This window comes from Columba livia, chromosome 1 (genome assembly GCF_036013475.1).
Source record: "Columba livia isolate bColLiv1 breed racing homer chromosome 1, bColLiv1.pat.W.v2, whole genome shotgun sequence".
Classification (NCBI taxonomy): domain Eukaryota; kingdom Metazoa; phylum Chordata; class Aves; order Columbiformes; family Columbidae; genus Columba; species Columba livia.
The window spans coordinates 69,937,785-69,957,307 of record NC_088602.1 but is presented as its reverse complement, the minus strand read 5'-3'; the positions used below and the strand labels follow the sequence as shown (position 1 = coordinate 69,957,307).

General features: G+C 41.1%; 1 protein-coding gene across 29 annotated transcripts in view; it reads left to right on the top strand.

Annotated features, from left to right (window-relative positions):
• Positions 1–19,523, top strand: part of BBX (BBX high mobility group box domain containing) — a 148,448-nt gene that overhangs the window by 32,233 nt on the left and 96,692 nt on the right. For 8 of the 29 annotated variants that reach the window (XM_065049853.1, XM_065049851.1, XM_065049852.1 and 5 more), the window contains one exon: positions 939–1,049. The exons of 20 other annotated variants lie outside the window; for them this stretch is intronic. In XM_065049853.1, coding sequence (XP_064905925.1) covers positions 969–1,049 — 81 coding nt within the window. In that variant the 5' untranslated portion in view covers positions 939–968. Of the gene's footprint in view, positions 1–938; positions 1,050–4,906; positions 5,303–19,523 lie in introns of those variants that run through there. One more of the 29 variants, XM_013369722.3, reaches the window with a different exon arrangement.

Here is a 19,523-nt window from a genome sequence, read left to right as displayed (position 1 = left end):
TTCTCCATCTGTAAACTTGCCAGGGTCTTGTTCTGGTAATAAAGCAGAGTTACGATCTTATTCTGCTACATCTGAGTGCCTTTCACCTATAGCAGAGGAGAACTGGGGTTTAACTTAACAGGTTAACAGTGGAAGGGGTAAGATGGGACAGCGTGCTGCATGTGATAGGATTTCTGGCTTGGATATTTTATGCATTATTTGTGTATGACATTAGTACCTGAAGTTGTTCCAACACTTTTGATGTGTGGGTTTGTGCAGTAGCTTTCTGGTGATGGAAATCTGTTGTTGCCTGTACACTGTTAATGTACTACATAGCTCAGAAAGCTTTTGTGTGCACATGTGTATATATGAAAATATTTGATACAACTTCTAAGAAGTGCTGAGATCTGGGAATCATTAAAATGTCAATTCTGCTGTTCCTGAATACACAGTTCGTTGATAGTGTTTTCTGGAATGTTTGATGAATTAATTTGCTTAGTGTTATATTAACTATGTGGTATTGCAGAGTTATAAAAGTGCTGGATTGGGAGTTTGTATCCATTTTGAGCTGAGTAGTGACTTGGTTTAGTGATTAATATTGTATTTCTTCATAATATATGGAGATTAAAATATGGAGCTTCAGTGGGGATTATAATTTATTGATACTGCTGCAAACTCTGTGTATGTGAGCACACATTTTTTGTGAATTTTGCAGAAGGCAAGATTACAATAGCAGACTGCTATTGCAAATTTGATTGATTGAGGAGTTGTTTGGATGTCTTCACTGACAGTCACTTCCAGGTTAAGCTTTGGAGTGTTTTAAATATGCTTTCAAAATGTTTGTTTGTTTCCTTGATTATTTGCTGGTGTATTTCCTTTCTGGTTAGCAGGAGGAAGCTTTCAACTATGCAACCAGTACATCAGTGTTACTTTTTTCCCTTTGTATCTTCTTTCATCAGGTCATCTTGGTCACTTTCTAAGTAATTTTAATGGTCATAAATACCAGAGTAACAAGCCAGGAGAAGTCATCCTGTCATGTCAGTTCAAGAGAAGATAGATGTACTGATGGAGTGAGTAAATTCGTAATCAAACTATCTCTGGGTTGACTTGTTTTAAATAAATATAGAGACAACTTGGTGCCTAATTTCCACCTGCCTTTAATGTAAGGAATGAGAGGTCAGAAATTGTCACATAAAAATTAATTTTGACAACTGTAGCTTAAACAATACAAAGATTTCGAGTTCATGATAAAACAGTACAGAATAACTACTTGATTGAAAGTGCCTGGACTTTTAAGTGTGTGTGAATGAGTTTGAAGCATAGAAGTGCATATACTTGTAGGTGCTTGCTACTTCCTACTTCATGCCTTCTTTCTGAGGTAGGTTTTTATCTTGTTTAGTACCTGAAGGATGATTATGTTAGATGATCCATTTTCATGACCATTTTCAAGCATCCAAAAAATTTGCATGCACCCTGTGAGGAAAAAAAAGCTGACACAATTTAAAGTAGTGGGTTTTCAAACTTTTTCTAAAAATTGTTACCTTAAACACACTAAAAAAGTGTCCTGTAGATTATACAGATGCCTGAAAGATGAAGGTAAGCCTACCAACAATGGACTAATCTTCTTAGTTACTTTTTCAGACCCATAGGAAATAGTGACTACAGTGTAAAAACTGCTGATCCAGTGCTGTATCTATACTGAAGTTGGAGACCCCTGGACAGGGTAATAACATTAGCCAACAAAGATAATGATAGAAGTCTCACTGTTTGATAGTGTTAAACACAAACTGTTTGCTTTGAGATGAATGGTTGCCTAATAATTGCTTTCATAGTCCTGCCCCTGAAATCCTAAAAATGGTAAACTTTGATTTTTATAATGTACTTGTTATTTTGATGACCTCAGTCAAGGAAACTTGGGAGGGGCAAAGCAGCAGACAATAATTATCTGAAGTACATGCAGATGCTACTCTAATTTCTCAAGGAAGTTGCTTGCGTAGAAAGGCAGAGTTAAAGAAATTTGAGCTTTTTGTACTGAAAACAATGCAATACTTTAACGGGTGTCTCTCCAACTCTTTCTTTGTATGAACTGTCATCTTAAGGATGAAGTGCTTTCAACAGTAAAAGGCTGAAGTTGGCTGATAGAGCAGAGTCTTCCAGGACACTTATAAAAAATTGTTTGCAAAATAAATAGCAAGTTGCTTAAACATTTAGTTTATTACTAAGTCAAGATAGACTGAAGATGTGCCTTTGTTGTTAAAGATGTACATTGCTGAAGTTAAACGTGTGTAAGTCAACCTAATAAATGGGTTAATAATTTTTATTAACTAAGAATACCTTTTTTTTTTTTAAGTGCTTCTGGTATTCTCTAGCTTGCTGGAAAAAATTGTCTTTGAGTGTCATGTCAGGAGTTCCAGAGATTGCTCTTCTGCATCTAATGAAATACTCTGGCTGGTGTGTACAGGCTAATACAGTGTAGCAACAATGTACCTGGAAGGTATTTATGAGAACTGAGAAGTGCCCTTTCAAAACTCAGTATCAATTTGAATAGCAGGGGAAGACCAATACTCAGTGCTGTACAATCTCTCTTCTATAAAGCAGGTAGGAAACAGCTTTTCTGATATACACACAGTAATCCTGGGACTGGAGATGGGCTTGTGAGCTCATTTATCTCTGGTATGGTGGACTTGCAGAGCTGCGAGTGATGCTGTACAAGTGTTGGCTTTGATTTGAAGAGAAGCCCAGCATTTATGTAACAGTAACTATATAAAAAATGTTTTGGGAATATCTTTGCTGATTCTTTTAAGTTGGGCTCTTCCTGTATTTTAACCTTGTCTACTGTTCACGTATCACTGCCAGCACAATATCCCATGCAGGTTTTGTGGATTCTTGGTTTTAATACTCACTGGATCTTTTCAGCTGAGTCTATAAACTGCATTCCCAGTTCTGATATAGTTCTGGCTTTAAACTGTATGTTTCCTTAGTAAGGAAGCAGCTGTATGTCACTTCAGTGCTAATAGTTTCCCCAAAAAAGGAGTAAGCTTTCCTGAGAAACTAGTATTCCTCACTATATGAATAAAAAGGGATAGAGCTGCCCAACTACATGGTAGTGCAGAAAGGGCATTGAGATGAAGTTGGACAGGATGTGGTGTGTTGTGGCTCGTACGCTGGCTTGGCCTAGCCTGCATGCTGAGATTTAGGCTGCCTTTAGTCTCCTTGTGGCTTTGCTGATGTTGCTGCTGCACCTGCAGATACTGCTGCGACTGAGGCTTTGCATCCACTCAGTCGGAGCTGACTACTCCATCAGAGTAGCTGTAGATAGAGATGTATGTCTGCATCAGTGACCTTCAACTTACAGTCTGAGGAGTTCATGTAACTGCAGTCACCAGAGGCTGGCTGTGAATGGGGAAGGCTGAAGATGAAGGCACAGGTCCTGTCTGTCCACTCTTGAAAGTGAAGGCCATCAGGCTCTGCAGAGAGGTAGGGCGAGGGGTGTGATTATGTCTCCAGCTCAGTCTGGATCTGACTGCAGACTGAGTATAGGACATAGTTTGAAACATGTCAAAAAGTGGACAAGATGCAGTGAATTTCAAAGGAGGCATTAAATGCTTTGTTAAAAGGTCCTGGGTTTCATAATGTTCTAGAATGGGATCTTCAAATGTGAGTTAAAGACATACTACAGGTTCCTATATTGAGCAGACAAGAGAATGTATGAAAGAAGTGGTAAAGATACAGTTGCTTATCTTTTCTCTTTCCCTGTCAGTATTGGTGTGGAAGACACCAGACAGGAATTTCAAAAGTGTATGAACTTCACTTAAACTGATATACTGTTTTGTTTTGGTCCTGTGTCTCCTCTGTACCCCCGGTGCAAAATATCTGCAGATATTGCCGTGCAAAGCTCATGAGGCAAAACATTTAGATCTGAAAGGGAGCGAGACAGGTGTCTAAGTAGGAACACTCTCCGTGGTTATGTCCATGGTCTCATTTAGAAAAACTGAACACAATAGGGACTGTCTGCTTATGGTTGAGAGGCATAGATCAGATCCTGGCTGTGTGAGTGTTAAGAAGATCTGTTTACATGCTGTTCTCCATTGTGGTTTTTAATTCTTCTTTTGAACCAATGGCTGATAGCTCCCGTGGTGGTCAGTCCACCTTTGCCCTCTATCTTTTTGGGTTTACCTCGACATGTTTTCCAAGCTCACATTTATTTAGAATGTTATATATCGTTCTGTTTTACGTGTGATTTTTTAGTGCCGTCCTGATTATGCGAATAAAGCTCACTCTCGAGGAACGTGGGGACAGTATGGCAAAGTGGCGGGTGCACCCTGACTCTTGCAGGGGGCAGGAGGGCAGGCAGGGGAGTCAGTGTCCTGCCTTGCCCCTGCTGGGGTGGGGCCTCGGTGGGGCTGGTGGATGCCTTTGGGAGAGAAGGTTTGTGCAGAGCAGGGAGATGCTGCTGCCGAGTTAAAGCCCAGCTTGGTGTCGGTTTCAGTTTTAGCCTGAAAAGCGTCTCGGTTCTTTAAGCTGTTTTCCTAAAGAATACACACCCCCACCCCCTCTTTTTTGTTTTGTTTTTGTGATAACTTCATTAAAGGAAGTTAGTTAGGCACAAAAAACATGGCAGTCCGATCTTTAAGAAGATACCACCACCTTGTTTTTAACGCGCAGGAGACTTGGGTTCGCTCCCGCAGGACGTGCCTTTTCGAACCGGCTCACGCGTGAAAAACGGGCTCAGCGGCGGCACCCACGGGCAGCCCCGGCCCGGGCCGGGGCCAGCGGGGAAGCGGCCGGGGAGAGCACGGCGGTGCCGGCGGGGCGGCCGCTTGCGCAGGGCCCGGCTACCTGCGCGCTGACGTCGGCCCCCGGGGGCGGGGGTGTACGGGGTGCTGGGGGTGCCCGTGTGTGCGGGGAGGGGGTGCTGCCGGCTGGAAGCGAGCCGTGAGGCTGGCATTTCAGTAACGCGGCGGGGTCCGGCCGCGCCGGCGCCGGGCCGTGGAGCGGCGAGTCCCGGCTCCGCTTCTCCTCGCCCCGCGGCTCCGCTCCGCCCCGCCCGCGCTCCCCGCGCCGCTGAGATCAGCTTCCTGCTTTTCATTTTCCTCACGACGCGGTTACTCCTCCCCAGAAAGAGTTATTTTCATCGGTCTGGAGTTAATTTTTATGGGTGGCTGCGGGCTCTTTTTCTGACAGGCTAACACACCGAGCGGGAAAAAGCGGTGTGATGGTGATTTTTCTTCTGTCGCGGCGAGCCAGAGCTGTAGGCAGAATGGTAGCCTGCTGCACCGAAAACATTTCTGTGCCAGCTCTGTGACCCTGGAAGGCGAAGGAGGTGAGTGCCGCTCTTACATCGAGTAGGTCCAGGGAGTTGCTGGAGGTGGAACCACGAGTCACAACCTACCCCGGCTCAATAACAAGAAATGAGCAATCGTGTTGTTTCGCTCTCTGATTAGATGCTTTTGCTCCTGCTAATACTGTAATGGAGTAGACGCAGGAAATGATGGATTCTGCTGTAGCAAAGAACTGTAGTCAATGAAAGTTTATAGTGTGTAAATTTTATTTTCTTTTATTGAAACCTGTGGATAGATATGGCACAAATATAACCATAAAGGACAGATCGTAAAGATAGGGTTCAAACAACTTAGAACAAAAAAACCCACTCAGGTAGTTTCAGAACTTTTAGATGGACTGAATAATGCCAGAAAGAGACTTTACAATGATTTAGTAATAAATGTGGATCTAGAATAGTGTGATGTATACGTGGGAATAACACGATTTTATAATGTGTGGAAATAAAATTATACACAGGAAAAGCAAAAAAAAAAAAAAAAAATACAGTTGCCGACCATCCCTCAGGATGGAAAACAGGTTGACTGAGATAAAGTGGATTGCTTGGAAGAATATCTCGGTTGCATCAAACAGGCAACTTGCATAGAAATGCTTCTTCCTATGTTGTTGTGATTTTTTTTTTTTTTAATTTAATTTTTTAAAACTTTTTTTCTTTATGGAGTGAAGGATGTAAATACCACAGGTTCATTAACTAACTTTCAGCTTTTTAAACAGGCAAGCATCGTTTGTGGTGTAGGTTCTAATGGACTTCTAAAACAATTAATCTGTAACTGGTGTCAGGTTACTACTTACTTTGTGTTGTGTGTTGCGGTACCCTTCTTTTGCTGCCTTCTCATTACTGCCTGTTAACAGTCAGATTAATGGGACAACTCTGTTCTGACTGTGGTGCCCTGTGTGATTTTTGCAGAGGACTCTTCATAAGAAGCTGTTCAAAAAGCCTACCTGCGGTCGGCCAGCTGGGTTTCGAATGGTGTTGTAGCAGCTACAGGGCACGGCTGCAGGTCTGAACTGCTCCCTAGGTGACAATGGACAATAGGAAGAAGTGAAGGATGTTGTTCAGGGTAGTGGGAGGTGTGATGTGTCCCAAGCTTGAGGCCTGACTGCAATTGCTTGTGCTCTTAATCCAGACGATGGAGCACTGTTTTTTTTATGATGCCAACTTGAATTCTTGGTTCCGCTATAAAATGGAACAAATTTAGTCTTTGATTAATTGTGGGGGTGGGGGATACTTCTCTGACAGTGAAGTTCCTCAGTATCTGTGCTGAAAGCAGTTCTGAGGAGACTTCAGTTTCAAAGTTTGATGCATGTTGATGGAAGAGTTATGGTAAATTAGAAACTGGGGTTTGATTTGTATTTTGGGGCATAACTGACTTTCTTTTGTTTTTCCCAGGGTGGAAATTAGCACTTCTTTCAGTTGCAGGTCAAGTTGGAGCATATTTTGTTAAGAGTGTGTTGTATTACTAGGCCACACTTACCACTTGTAATTGAACAGCTTTGTAGATACATGTGTAAGGTCAAAAGGAAAACAACAGACCACTTTTATTGCCCAGTCTGTGGCCTGTCTGTGGTAGTGGTGGAAGAGCATTGTATAGGAAGGAATAATAAAACTTCCAGCCATGTATGGCCCTCCATTTTTTGTATTTGGTGTCAGGTGCTTTGTATATTACACTCTGTGATTTTTGCCTCCATGCAATTTGTGTTCATTGCTGCTAAATCTACTTTTTTCTCTAGACTTGTGTTCAATAAATTAACCCTATGTTGTGTTATGAGGGATAAAACTGTGCTCAAAGACCTTTTATGTGCTGTTTATATCAGTGTGTTAGATGGGTGATGCATGCCCATTTGCCTCAGTGTGCTGATTCTAAAGATGATTTTAAATGCTGATTTTTCCACAATAAATGTGTGAGAAATGTGCTTATTTTATAGATGGAAATTTATATCCCATGTGGACCCAGATACCCAACTCTTACTTGCCAAAGTTACTGCCTTTTTACTTGCACTCTGCTGGTAGAGAAACTCTGCAGCTCTGAGAACACAAGCATGATGTTACGCATCAAGCCCAACAGCTGCTGGACTTCCTTGCTGTTTTACTGATTTTGTACTTATTTTTCACATGTTCAGACTGATTGATAAGAGGCTGCTGTAAAAAAAATCCAACCTGTATCAGTAGGGCCAAGGGTTCCTATCAGTGACTAAATTTTGTGCTTATAAGTGATTTTCTAGCCTTGCTGACAGCTAGGGCTGTCATTTGCTGCTTCTCTGTCACATTTTGGCAACCTGGTCTTCTGTTGACTTGTGGAAACTTGTTTATTTATTTTGGAGTGCACTGAAGGGGAATGGCAAGTTCTGTCTGCAAGTCGGATCCTTCCCTGTTGGAGAGACCACAAGGATATTAATGAGTGCTCTCTATTTGTAGACAGGAAGAGTGAAAGGTATCGCTCCCAGAGGTTTTTTTCACCTTCAGTTCACTACACATGTAATGTTGACCACATCTTGAACATAGCTAAAAGATACAATACATTAGTTGAACTACAGCTCCCTGACAAAGAAGCAGACAAGACTTAATTGACAGAGGTAGTAGTGAAGCGCCGTGTTTAAATGGTGACACTGTCACTGAAAAAGACATTCCTAGCCTCAGACACTTGCGTCCTACCCCATGGGGCCATGATAGTGTTTTTGCAGTTGTGTAATGAGCTGGACTGGAGGACTGATCATAGCTAAAATTAATGGGTTTTTTTAGCTTAACATTTTTTGTCTACTAAAGATATGCTTGACCACCATTGGGTGGGTCATATATTGTGTCATGAATTAGACTGGAGAACTGAAAAACTCTGTTGCCCCAAGAAAGAGGTCTCCAGGAGTGTGGGCAATAGAAGTGGGACAGGGGACAGGACTGCTTTTGATTTCAGAGCTGACATATGCTACCTTAACTGTTTGTCAGGCTAGAGCCTTAAGGGCAGGCTAAGTAAAATGCAAGAGAAGGAGGATGCATCTCTATGATGTATCGCTATTGTCAGTATTTCTTCTACTGGGGACATATGCATCTTCTAAATAGGATTTTGCAGTCTGGATAGTTTCCAGCCCAGATAGCATCAGTTAGTTACTGATGCTGAAGATAACATGTCTTAATTGTGATGTTGCTTTTGTCTTTCTCCCGTGATCCTTTATGAAGTAGGTGCTGCCTTGCATGGTTTTCCTTCTTGTGACCCAGCATAGCACACTACGTGTCGGGCTGTGCTTAAAAGTTACGTGAGACTTTCAGTGGGTGTGTTGGGTAAGTGATTTTAGCAAGGTAGCTTCATCTGGATGCAGAATACTGGTTTACTACAGATTCAGGGTGCTGGTTAAATTTAAGTCTGGACTTGGTGCTGTGTTTGTGTGATCAGTTACTCTGAGATTTTGACTAGTAGCAGAATATCTCTAAAAGAGAAGGTAGCTTCTCCTCCAGTGGCCTGTAAGAAGAGTACGTATCTGTGGTCAGTACTATAATATTGTTTGTTTGTTTTAAATAGCAAGGTGATGGTTGTTGCTTGTCTGTGATTTATGAAGTTAAGGAAGTTTTTGTTAGTGGTTTTCAAGCTTTTGTTATGTGTGTTACGTGCTGGCAGAAAGCAGCAATAAATATTTCTACATGAGTTCCCTGGGGCTGTGTTTTGACTAGGGTAGCCAGATGTTACATCCCAAGATAAAGATCCAATCTTGAGACTTGCTAGTGTAGACCCGTGCGTTTGTTCAGGGCCTTGTTACCCTCTGTGAGACTCTGTGCAAGTACAGAAGTTTGTGCTAGTGGATTTTGATGAGGGATTAAAGGATCGATGTTTGCTTTGCTTGGAGGTTGTTCAGACAGTAGAGTTAAGATTTGAAAATACCATCTCTACTCCTTCCCTTGCCATACCAAAGTAAACTGAAAACCCATAGCAAAATGTGGCACATTAACTCTTCAGATTTTTGAGTAATACTTTAGAGTACCTTAAGCTACAAAAAAAGATGCTGTCTGATGAAAACTTTATACAAAACAAAAATTGCATTTGTGGGAAGAATTATAGTTTCAGGATGAGAAGGAAAACATATTTAAATGTTGCTATCAGGCTTGCTCAGCATGAAATTCAGTTGGCTTTTATATAGCCAGAAGGATTGAAAGAACTACCTGAAATCCCAAACATTTAAAAAAAGACAGTTTGGTGTGATGGTATCTTTTTTTTTGGAGGGAAAAGTAAGTCTTTTCTGTAATTGGAGAAGCTAGTTAATGAGAGTAAATCACAAGAATAATGCTTTCTTTATTAGGCAAATTAGAATACAAGGAACCTAACCCCTCCAGAGCTGATGCAGCTGGGCCATGACTGTGGTTCTACAAGTACACAACTGTTGCAGGTGAGGACGTGGAGTTACTGCCCTTGTTGCAGCCCCTTCTAACAGCGTTGTGTCCACTCCACATGGAGATGGTGTCATGGCAGCAGCGTTCTCCACGGGCTTCTGTCTGGGATGATGCCGGGAGAGCCTCACTGGGAAGCACTGTCACAGCTGTGGAGGGTGGTGCAGGGAGCTGGTGTGGTCTGCTCCCACGGGATGGCCAGCTAACCTGAGCAGAAACCTGGGCAGCATCTGAGATTTTTCAGATGCAAAACTTGAACATGACGGGACGTGTTTTTTGTAATGAGTGCTAATGCTACAAAGAGGACATTTTTTTTCAAAAGCAGTACCAAAAGATGCTACTGGAAAAAGCTGTGTATTTCAACTAGAGATGAGCAGGATTCACTGCAAAGTAGAGCTGCTCAAAATGGATCCTTCCCCTTTCATCTGTTAGATCACTACTGTAAGGTAAAAGTGTTTGTTATATTACAAAGTTAAAATATTTTTGAATTGAAGTGCTATCTTTATGTAGATGTTTGAGTAAAATGTTTGTTTCCCCAATTAATTCAAAAGTGAAACTGTAAGAGAAGTGAAAATAATTTAACTGAGTTTTCCTGTTCCAAGCTGGCTACAGGAATGTATGCTTTTTAAGTTTAAAATGATAGTAATATAGCTGTAAGTGTTCCATAGTTGGCTAAATTCCTTTTTTTTTGTGGCTGTTGGTACCCCTTGAAGCTTGTTAGTGTATAGAGTAACTCAGAAATAGCAATTTGGTTTGTAAACACTTGGAAGTTTCTTAGGTAAAACTGCAAGCAAATTCCACGTGGCCCTGTGTGTGCAGACAAAAATCTCAGTCAGCGGTAGTACCTCCTGTGTTGGTGGAACTCGCTCAAGAAACAGGTGGTTGTTAATCAGGGCCAATAAAAAGTTACTAGATTGAAGCTATTTCTTCCCCCTTCAAGGCTGCAAGAAGGCAGCCAGCCAGCCAGGCCCTGTTTGAAGAAGCCTCTGATGTATTCTAACAACACGACTGAGGCCTTCCCATCTAGGTTATTGTTTATGGTTCATTCAAAATGATCACAGGAATAAGACTGTGGTAGAGGCTTTCTGAATCAGGCCTTTCACTGAATGTTTGACTTGGAGTCTCTGGCAGGTTCTGCTCCACATGGAAGTGTTTGCTGCAGGTATGGACACCTTGTCTCTGGTGGACCTCTAGTGAGACAAGGCATCCAAAGTTCTGCGTTGGTGAAGTGATGGTTAGGCAGAGGAAAAAGAGGTGCTTTCCAACTGGGCTTTCAGAATAAGTGAATATATTTTAAAAATTATCAGCAATTTGCACTCTTGCTTTTGATTAGATTTCCTGCAGTGTGGGTTGACAAATGTACATAAAAGCAGATAAATCCTTTGCTAACGGCAGTTCTCAGAGGTATTTCAGCTTGTCCTGCAGGTCAGCAAGCTGAGGAATGATAGGAGGGCAGGGACCTCAGAGAAAAGCAGTTGACTAATACTTTTTAGCTGATTTCTGCTGAGTAATTAAGGTGCAAAGAGGGGTTGTCTTGAGATGCTTAGGCGTCAGTCAGTAATGTGTTTAAGATGGTCAGCCTCTTTGAATTACACCTGGAAATAATTCTGTAAAATTGTGCCATCTCTGGAAGATGGGTGTAATACGCCGTCTTTGTGAAACATCTCTGGTAGAGGGGAGCAGCTGCCCAGCGAACCAGATTTTCTAGGTAGTTGCTGGTAAGACCTTGAGGAAGGACAAATAACATCTGTCTTTTAGGGTCATAAAAGCCTGATCAATATAATAAACCTTTTGTCAAAAAGAAGTCTGTCAACCCAGGTATTTGCAGCACTAAGTGTAGCCATGCTTTGGCTGATCTGCATTTTAAGAAGTAGTAGAAGCTCCAGAAGGAGCTTGACATTTTAATTTCAGTGCACAAAGGTGGGTAGATATTTTAAGACTGGCTGTGGTATTCTGCAATTTCTTGTCTTTTTATTCCACTCTGCCACTATTTTTCTTCAGCGTGGCTACTTCACAAAGCAGCCTGCTGTGTGCTGTTTGTTTTGTACCTGCAAAAAAAGTATGTGTAGATACATAGACACGTACACGCGTATGTCTTCGTGTGTATGTATATGCATGTAGTATAAAAAGCATGTGCGTCCTTCTTGTAGTAGCAGGACAAAGTGGGCTTGAGTGACTGTTACTGCTCCTCATTTGGTGTTTGCAGTTCACTGAAAGCACGGTGTGAGACAGGGCAGTGTGGTTTGCCCTGGCACGGTATAAATCAGCAGGTGTCTACTACTCATTTCATCCGTGAATTTTTTTTGCGTGCTGTTTTAGACCAGCAGTGAACCTCCTTTCTCATTGCTTTTTCCAAAGAGGATCTTAAATGTAAAGTACATAAATAAAGCAATAAAATTGGAATGGGTTAAATTTGTGTGGAAGTTTTAAGAGAGGAGTGTTTTTACCCTTCATATGTTGTTGGCCAGTTAAGACTGCAGAATATCAGTATTTTTATTGAGAATACAAATTAGCCTGTTTAAAACTAGAAAAATAGATCTACGGTCTCCTTATGCAGACCTTGGAGTGCTGCAGAACTGTTTGCTAACTTCAACACCTCCATGACTGGGGCCATGGGCAGTGAGTGGCAAGAAAACAGCTCTTGGTGATGTACTGACCTAAAAGGGTAAGGTGTTCCCCTCCTTCCAGAAATAAATGTGCTTTGGAGCCATTAGAGGCAGTCCTTCTCCAGGTCCCACATGTAAGGCAGATCTGACCAATGCTTAATTTGCTAGACCTGTGAAGCAAGGGGGAGGTATTGCCAGCTGAGATCAGAGGGCAGCTGGGCTAAACAGAAGCTTCAAGCATCACTTAACTGCTGCTCATGCCACACAATTTTTGAAGGAACCTTTTCTATTTAACTCTGACATTAAGGCTTGCAAGGTTTACCTTTCTTTTTTTCTTTCACCTGTTGGTGTGGTTGTACCATTTTTCCACCTTCAGCTGCAGCTTGAAATAGGTCAGAGCTCCTTAACAATACCTTAGCGATAATTTGCACTTTTATAGCACTTTTCACATGAATTACCCAAGTGATTGATAGGATTGATGAAGAAAGCTAGGTAACACCTTTCTGACTGAGGTGATAGAGGCAGATGGAGGCTCTGAGTCACAGAGAGGTTGAATATGAATTTAAGGAAGTCTTTTGGCTCATCCATGAGGGGTCTGAAGAACCTATAGTTACTGATTTCTAGGAGGGTACTACTGCTGATGAGATGAAGTTATAAGATATTAAACAGCATAGATTGTGTGCGTGTGTGTTAGAAAATTGCTGGGGACGGGGGATACTTAACACCTGATGCTCACTGCCTTAGAGGTACCTCTGAGCAACAATGCAAGCATTTTAAAAGAAAATACGTATATATCAGTCTCTACTTTGTGAAGGAAGAGTAGCAACATGTCCTTCCAGAGCCTGGCATTAGTGTTGCAGCAAAGTGATGTCCAGAAACAAAAAGAAACTGAGGACTCTCTTGCTTTTGGGTCAGGTGCCTGCACTTCAGTCACTCAACACCTGACACAAGTTAACACAGAGTAACAAAAGTGAATCAGGATCCAAGTTTGTTTGAAACGAAGGTATTTGTACTGATATTTCCCTTTTTTATTTCAAATATAGTTGAAATGATAATTCATCTGAGGGATGAATATATGAGGTCTTAAAATAAAGTTATACTGCCTTAAATTTCTGGAGCTTACCTGAGTGGAGGTGTTGAACAAAACTGATGAACCATTACAAATTTTTATGAAGCTTAAGATTTTTATAGATAAAAAACCACTTTGATAAACAGTACTAATAAGTCATACTTCAAGTACCTGTTTAACATATTACAGTTCTTCCTGAGTTTTGCATGTTATTAGACAGATGGTTCTTCCATGATCTTACCTAAATATTTAGGTGCTTTGTCCAAACAGACACAGCAAGTTTGTGCTGGAGGAGGGATGGGAACAGAGTATGATGGGCCAGCTTGCTATGCTGAGGCTTTGCTCTTTAATTGGTGCACAAGGCTGTTGCTTGAGCTGCTGCTTTGCATGTGTAGTGACACTACTCAGGAAATCCCTTTGCCCTCCCCTGAATAGGGACAGTGGGCTACATGTGGTTTAGAAACACCACAGTCATGTCTACTCCCAAGCATGTTTAAGAAAGAACTTGAATTTGGCCTTGTTGTGGGTTGGAAGTGGGAACCTTAACACTTAAGGCGTGATAGAGAACGTGAACACAGAACATCATGAACGTGGCTGCTAGGACTGTATCCCAGTTTAGATACTGGACCTTCAGCTCAAGTTCCACCAGCGCACTCTCTTCAGTTCTGCATGTGCTTTAAGGGTTCAAAAATCTTGTGTCTTGCCCTGACAGCCAGACTGCAGAAACTTGTGAGGCTGCAGGAGTTATCTGTGGCCACTAGATGACTCCTTTAGCCTGCTGGTAGGTAAACTTGGAGCTGAAAAAAGCTGGGGAGATGGTGAGCTGGTACAGGAGGGGGCTGTTCTTGGTCCATACTGAATGAAATGCACCGAAATAAACAGGTTATGTATCTTGCAACTGAAGGAAGTGTTAACATGGTTTTTAGTTTGAGTTGAAGTAGTTACAGGATAATAGACCTCTAGGAATCACCGATTTGTCAAGTTTGTTAATACGTATGTTCAGGCATTTGCAAAACAAAGGTCCAGACCTTCTTAAGGTCAGGGTGGATTTATTGATGCAATGAACATGTGAAGAAGCTGATTTTACAAGTTGTACTACGTGTTGACTAGGTTACAAGTGGTTTTATGTCAAGCTCTGCTGTTGCAACTCTTACTTTTCATGCTTTCCAAAAAAATAAAACCCACCAAAAAAAACCCACCCAAACCAGCAGCAACATAATGCTATCTTTGCCGCTTCTTTGCATGTTTCCCCTGGGAAAAAATCTGAACAGACTGTATTAAGGCCCAGGCAGAATTTCCAGAAACTCCTTACAGATTTCACTGCATATTCAGAAGGTCCACTCACCCTACACTGCTCAGGATTAAATAATCTACTTGCCAGTGTAAATGATGCTTCAGTTTCATAAACATATGTTTGCTAATGTCTGTACTAAGCATATAGTCACTTTATCAAGGTAATTAGATGATGATGTGGTACTGCTGTCGTTCTGTGTGTTTCTCTGACATCCATTTTTATTTCTGAGGTGTAATAATGAATCAGTGAGCTTCCATTAAATATTACTAGTTCCTGGTGCAAAGTATGTGCTGGATAAAACAATAGTGCACATGTCTGGTAATATTTCTTTTTTCAAAATTGTTTTGGCCAACCAAGAATCCCATAGAGATTAGACTTGGCCCTGAACTGTGGCTTGATCTGTGAAGATTTTACAATATTCTTTGAAGTTGTAATGTTAGAGTGCTTCAGTGTTCATTGTAAGCATGTTGCTAGTCCTGTTTTTAAACTTAATACACATTAAGAATGTATATGTACTTTAAGTAAGGGTCAGGCATACCAGCCTTTCTGCTTCTATCGTGTTTGGAGGTTTTCTTCAGCTAAAGTTTTCCCTTTTCTCTCTTAAATACGTAAGACCTGTTGATAAGTCCAAAACCCCTTCTGAATTAGGTTCCAAAAACACAATTCTGGATTGAGTCTTTGCAAACCAGGACAAGAATTTTCTTGACTCAGACCTACATCTGTTTTGAAGATCATGTTTACCCAGTGGCATGTTGGTTTTAGTTCTTCAAATGTGTCACAAAGACATATAACAGCTGCTTTTATATCATGGGATTTTCAGTTACTTCCTATTTATGCATATAGGATGTGTATGCAGTACATGCAATTCTTCATATATATGGAAACATCCCCTGTCTCTCACTCACTTTCAAAATGTGCAGACCTTGACAGACATGCATAAGATCCTTCCCTTCCACCTTATTTTCTGCACTGAGATTCCATACTTTGAGATTTTTAAGTTTAGAGCTGTGCTATAGCAGTTTCAACTGATCTTAATGGTTTGTAAATGAAGTATGATAAAAATGATGAGAAAAAAATGAAATAAGGAAACTGGTTTTTGAAACTTTCTAAAATAATTTCCGCCCTTCTTGCTGTTACTTCATTATTTGTAACACTTCATGTTCTGTTGACTTGCTTCCTTAGATTTCTGTGATTTATTTAAAAGCTGTAGTTCTAAGAAGATCCCTTGGTTTGCTTAATGGAAAGGTCAAGGAGGAAGGTTCCGGGCAAGGCAGTGAAGAAGCTGATCACCGTTTATTTAAGGTTACTTCATTTGGGTGAATTCAGTGCTTTAATCTCTTATGCGCAGCAAGAGAAATAAAGTTATTAGTAGTAATTGTGCCTGCAGCATGTTCATATCAGGCTAGTAAAATTTTAAAAAACAGTGAAGGAAAGAAAAAAAAAAAAAAACAACTAATCCTGTAGTTCTCAACTTCTCACTCTCAAAAGTGTTTTATTGTTGGATTTATGGTACTTTTCCTGCTGCTGTCAGTGATGGTTGTAGATATGAATAGAAGACAGCACTCAGCAAGGATCAGAGTGAGGTGAATGAGCTGAATTGGAAATGTACCATGCTTGAGCTAATCTGTCAGTGGAAATGACATGAGCGGCTTAATTTTATTTAGAAGGATGCAAAGGGAGAGGCATTCATGTGTGCGCATGTCTGCCGGTCCTGTCTCCCCCAGCCTCTGCCAGGTCCCTCTTTTCCTTTTCCCGGGCCTTGAGTGAGGTGCTGGGATGTGCCCAGGTTATCAGCTCTGAGGGCATCTGGCATTTCAGGAATGAGCTGGGCTGCTGCAGCAGTCGGGAGCGCGAGTGGGGTTGTATTTAATGTTCAGCTCTCCCTCTGGAGCAGCTGAATTGAATGGCGCAGCGGTACTGACAACAGCAGCGAAAAGGCTGAGCGAGGTGCCGCCGTCGCTCTGCAGACCTCCGGCTCGCAGGACTCCGTGTGCTCCTCTGCTTCCTCCTTGTTCATAGACTGTCGTGTGGTGATAGAATAGCCAGTCCCTTTGATACTTCTTTGTTCCAACCCTTAGAGTAGTAAATTTTCAGGATGGTCAGTTGGTGTCGTTTGCAACATTGTCATCTTGTGCAAAGACCCAGGGAAGGGAGTACTGAGAGTGGTCGCACTGAGGAAGATAATGAGGGTTGCATTGTGTTTATTTAAAAAACAAACAACACGCAAACAAAAGCTTTCAGAGTCTGAGAAACTTTTTTGAATGAAGGGGAGAGTTTTCTTTGAGAAAAGGTTGTACAGCAGTCTGACACAAGTTACTGGATTTAGGGTAAGAAATATCTGAAGCTTTACTTCTTAATCCATGTCCAGCAGTTTTCCCCTGAAATACAAGCATTTGATTATGAAGATTTAATTGTAGGCTTGAAATCCTGTTGAGGACTGTTTGGAAATGTCTTTCTTTGAAGAAGTTTGCCATTTTCGTTTATGTATTGGGTTAGGTAACTGTACACTGAATGTGTCTTAAAACAAGAGTTCCTGAAACTTTTAATTGGTTCTGCAAAAACCCCGGGATATTTTCATGCCTTAACCTTGTGTTTTGCAAAGATCTGTACCAGTATTACTATTGACTGAAGTGCAGGTAACATTGTGCTAGAGCTTTCATTAAGTTTCTGACAACTGGAGTCTTTCCCAGCATCAGTTTCAGAAGTCAGATTTCGTTTCCTAGCGCCAATATTGACACAGTTCTGAGACGGGTGTATTTAGCGTTCGTTCTGAAGTGGGTATGTTCTTTGATGTGCATCCAGAAAATTGTTTTGGTGTGGGTGGAATTTCCATTGTACATGGGCACAGGGGTTCCCTCTAGGATTAGATTTCCTTATCCTCCCAAAGCTGCTTTAAGATGAATGCTTTTTGTACTGCTGAGAATTGGATTTGGCGTAAAAGCCTGTTCCAGTGCATTGTGCAGCAACTGCCGAGGCCACCCCACGGCGCATGAGAAGTCCTCCCCAGCCAGGGACACCAAACTTCTGCTGTTGTCTTTACCCTTCCTGGCCTTCGGAACAGGAAACCTACAGGAGAAGAGTGCTGAAATGCTTTAATAGTTGGTAGCACTAAGACCTCATTTTAGAATGATATTGATGCTGGTTTATTGAGAATACTTTGAAGTCACTCATAATCTCAGTTTGGCTTCTTTCCAGCATAGTCTTTCCAGGTAATTTGCAACTGAACGATCTGTTTGAGTTGTGCCAGTGCATCGTGCTGGACAGGGTAACACATTCACTTTTGCTCATGTAGTAAGGAGGATAAAGAATCTGTTTTTATTAAATAAAGCTTGGTTCCCTAACTGGACTGCAGCAGAAACGCAGCATAAGGTGGTATTGGAGACCTCCAAGAGACACTTCAGGCTGGCCAAGCCAGCAGCCCAGTCTTTCTCAAGCAGCCAAAAGTTGTAGGTTGAGTTTCCAAAGAGACAGAGTTTGTAGCTGGGCTTCTACAGCCTGAGATGGGCTGCAGCGGATCCTGTGTGGAAGTGGAGTCCTGCTGGTAATTAGTTGGCATATGTTCTGAATTTCTAAATTGCTTTTGTTACTCCCTCTGAAATGTAAAGAAGCAGCAAAACAGACTTGAAATGCACTAATAGATATTTATTTGAATATAACAGCCATTATATCTGTGTGATTGATAGGCTATCTCAGTTTATCTTGTGGTGTATTTCCGCATCAAGCACTTCCTTTCAAGTTAAGAGAGGTCTGTAACACCTCAGTTTGGGATAGAATACAGAGCAAGTTCCAAAGATGTGATTGCACAAACCTAATTATTACCCATTAAGAAAACAAACAAACAACAACAACAATAAAACACAAAAAAACCCACCAACCAAAACAAACAACCCTAGCTTCAATATGCATAATTTTGTGTTTACAAGAGTTCTGCAGTCGTGCTCTGCGTTCTGCTGTTGACTATCTGTACTGCAAGATTGCTTAATAAGTACTGAATACAGTGTTCTTTACTCTATATTGTTGTATTATGTTTTTCACAGCAGCTGAATCTTGCTGCAAATCATTTACAAATCTGTTAACAATACATTCATTGTTATGGAAGAAACAACTAAATTACATTTATAAGTTGCTGGAGACTCAAGTATGCTCTCTGTCTAATAGTCATGTACATATACAGATGAGGAATAGTAAGGAAATCCATCTGGAAGCTCGAAGAATTGTCCCAGTGCCAGCTTTTCTTACTCCTTACTTCTTACTTACTTCTTACATGCACAAGGAATGGAGGTGGAGGTTTGAGGGTTTTGTCCAGAAAACGTGAAAATTAGCAGTCCGCATGTTCATTTGTTTTATTTCCTGACAAAGTTTTATAGAAAACTGGCACTTTTTGTTAAAAAATGTTCAAATAACAGCTAGGTGTCTGTGGCCTTTCCTCCCACCCCGACAAAAACTGTTTCAGCTGACCACTCTGATAAGGTGTATAACTGTGTGATTACATAGTGCTGGGGAATGAAGGAACATACCATGCTGTTCAGCAAATACAGTCTACAAATACAGGTTAATGGTTAACTACATTTAAGTCTGGAAATGATTGTGTAGTAATTATAGTTAATTATGAGATGATACAACTGCATTGCCATGCGATGTCCTCAGAACACACTGTAACTTCAAAATGTGCTCTTAAGACAAGGATTTAAGTATTACCACAGCATCTTAAGACAGAAATACCATTCTTCAGTAGAAAATTACAAAAGAACTTTCATGACTAAGTCTGGTGTTAATATGCAGGCTCATCTCTTTCAGAGCAAGTTTCACATATATATATATATATATATATATGTATGTGTGTGTATGTGTGTATATATATGT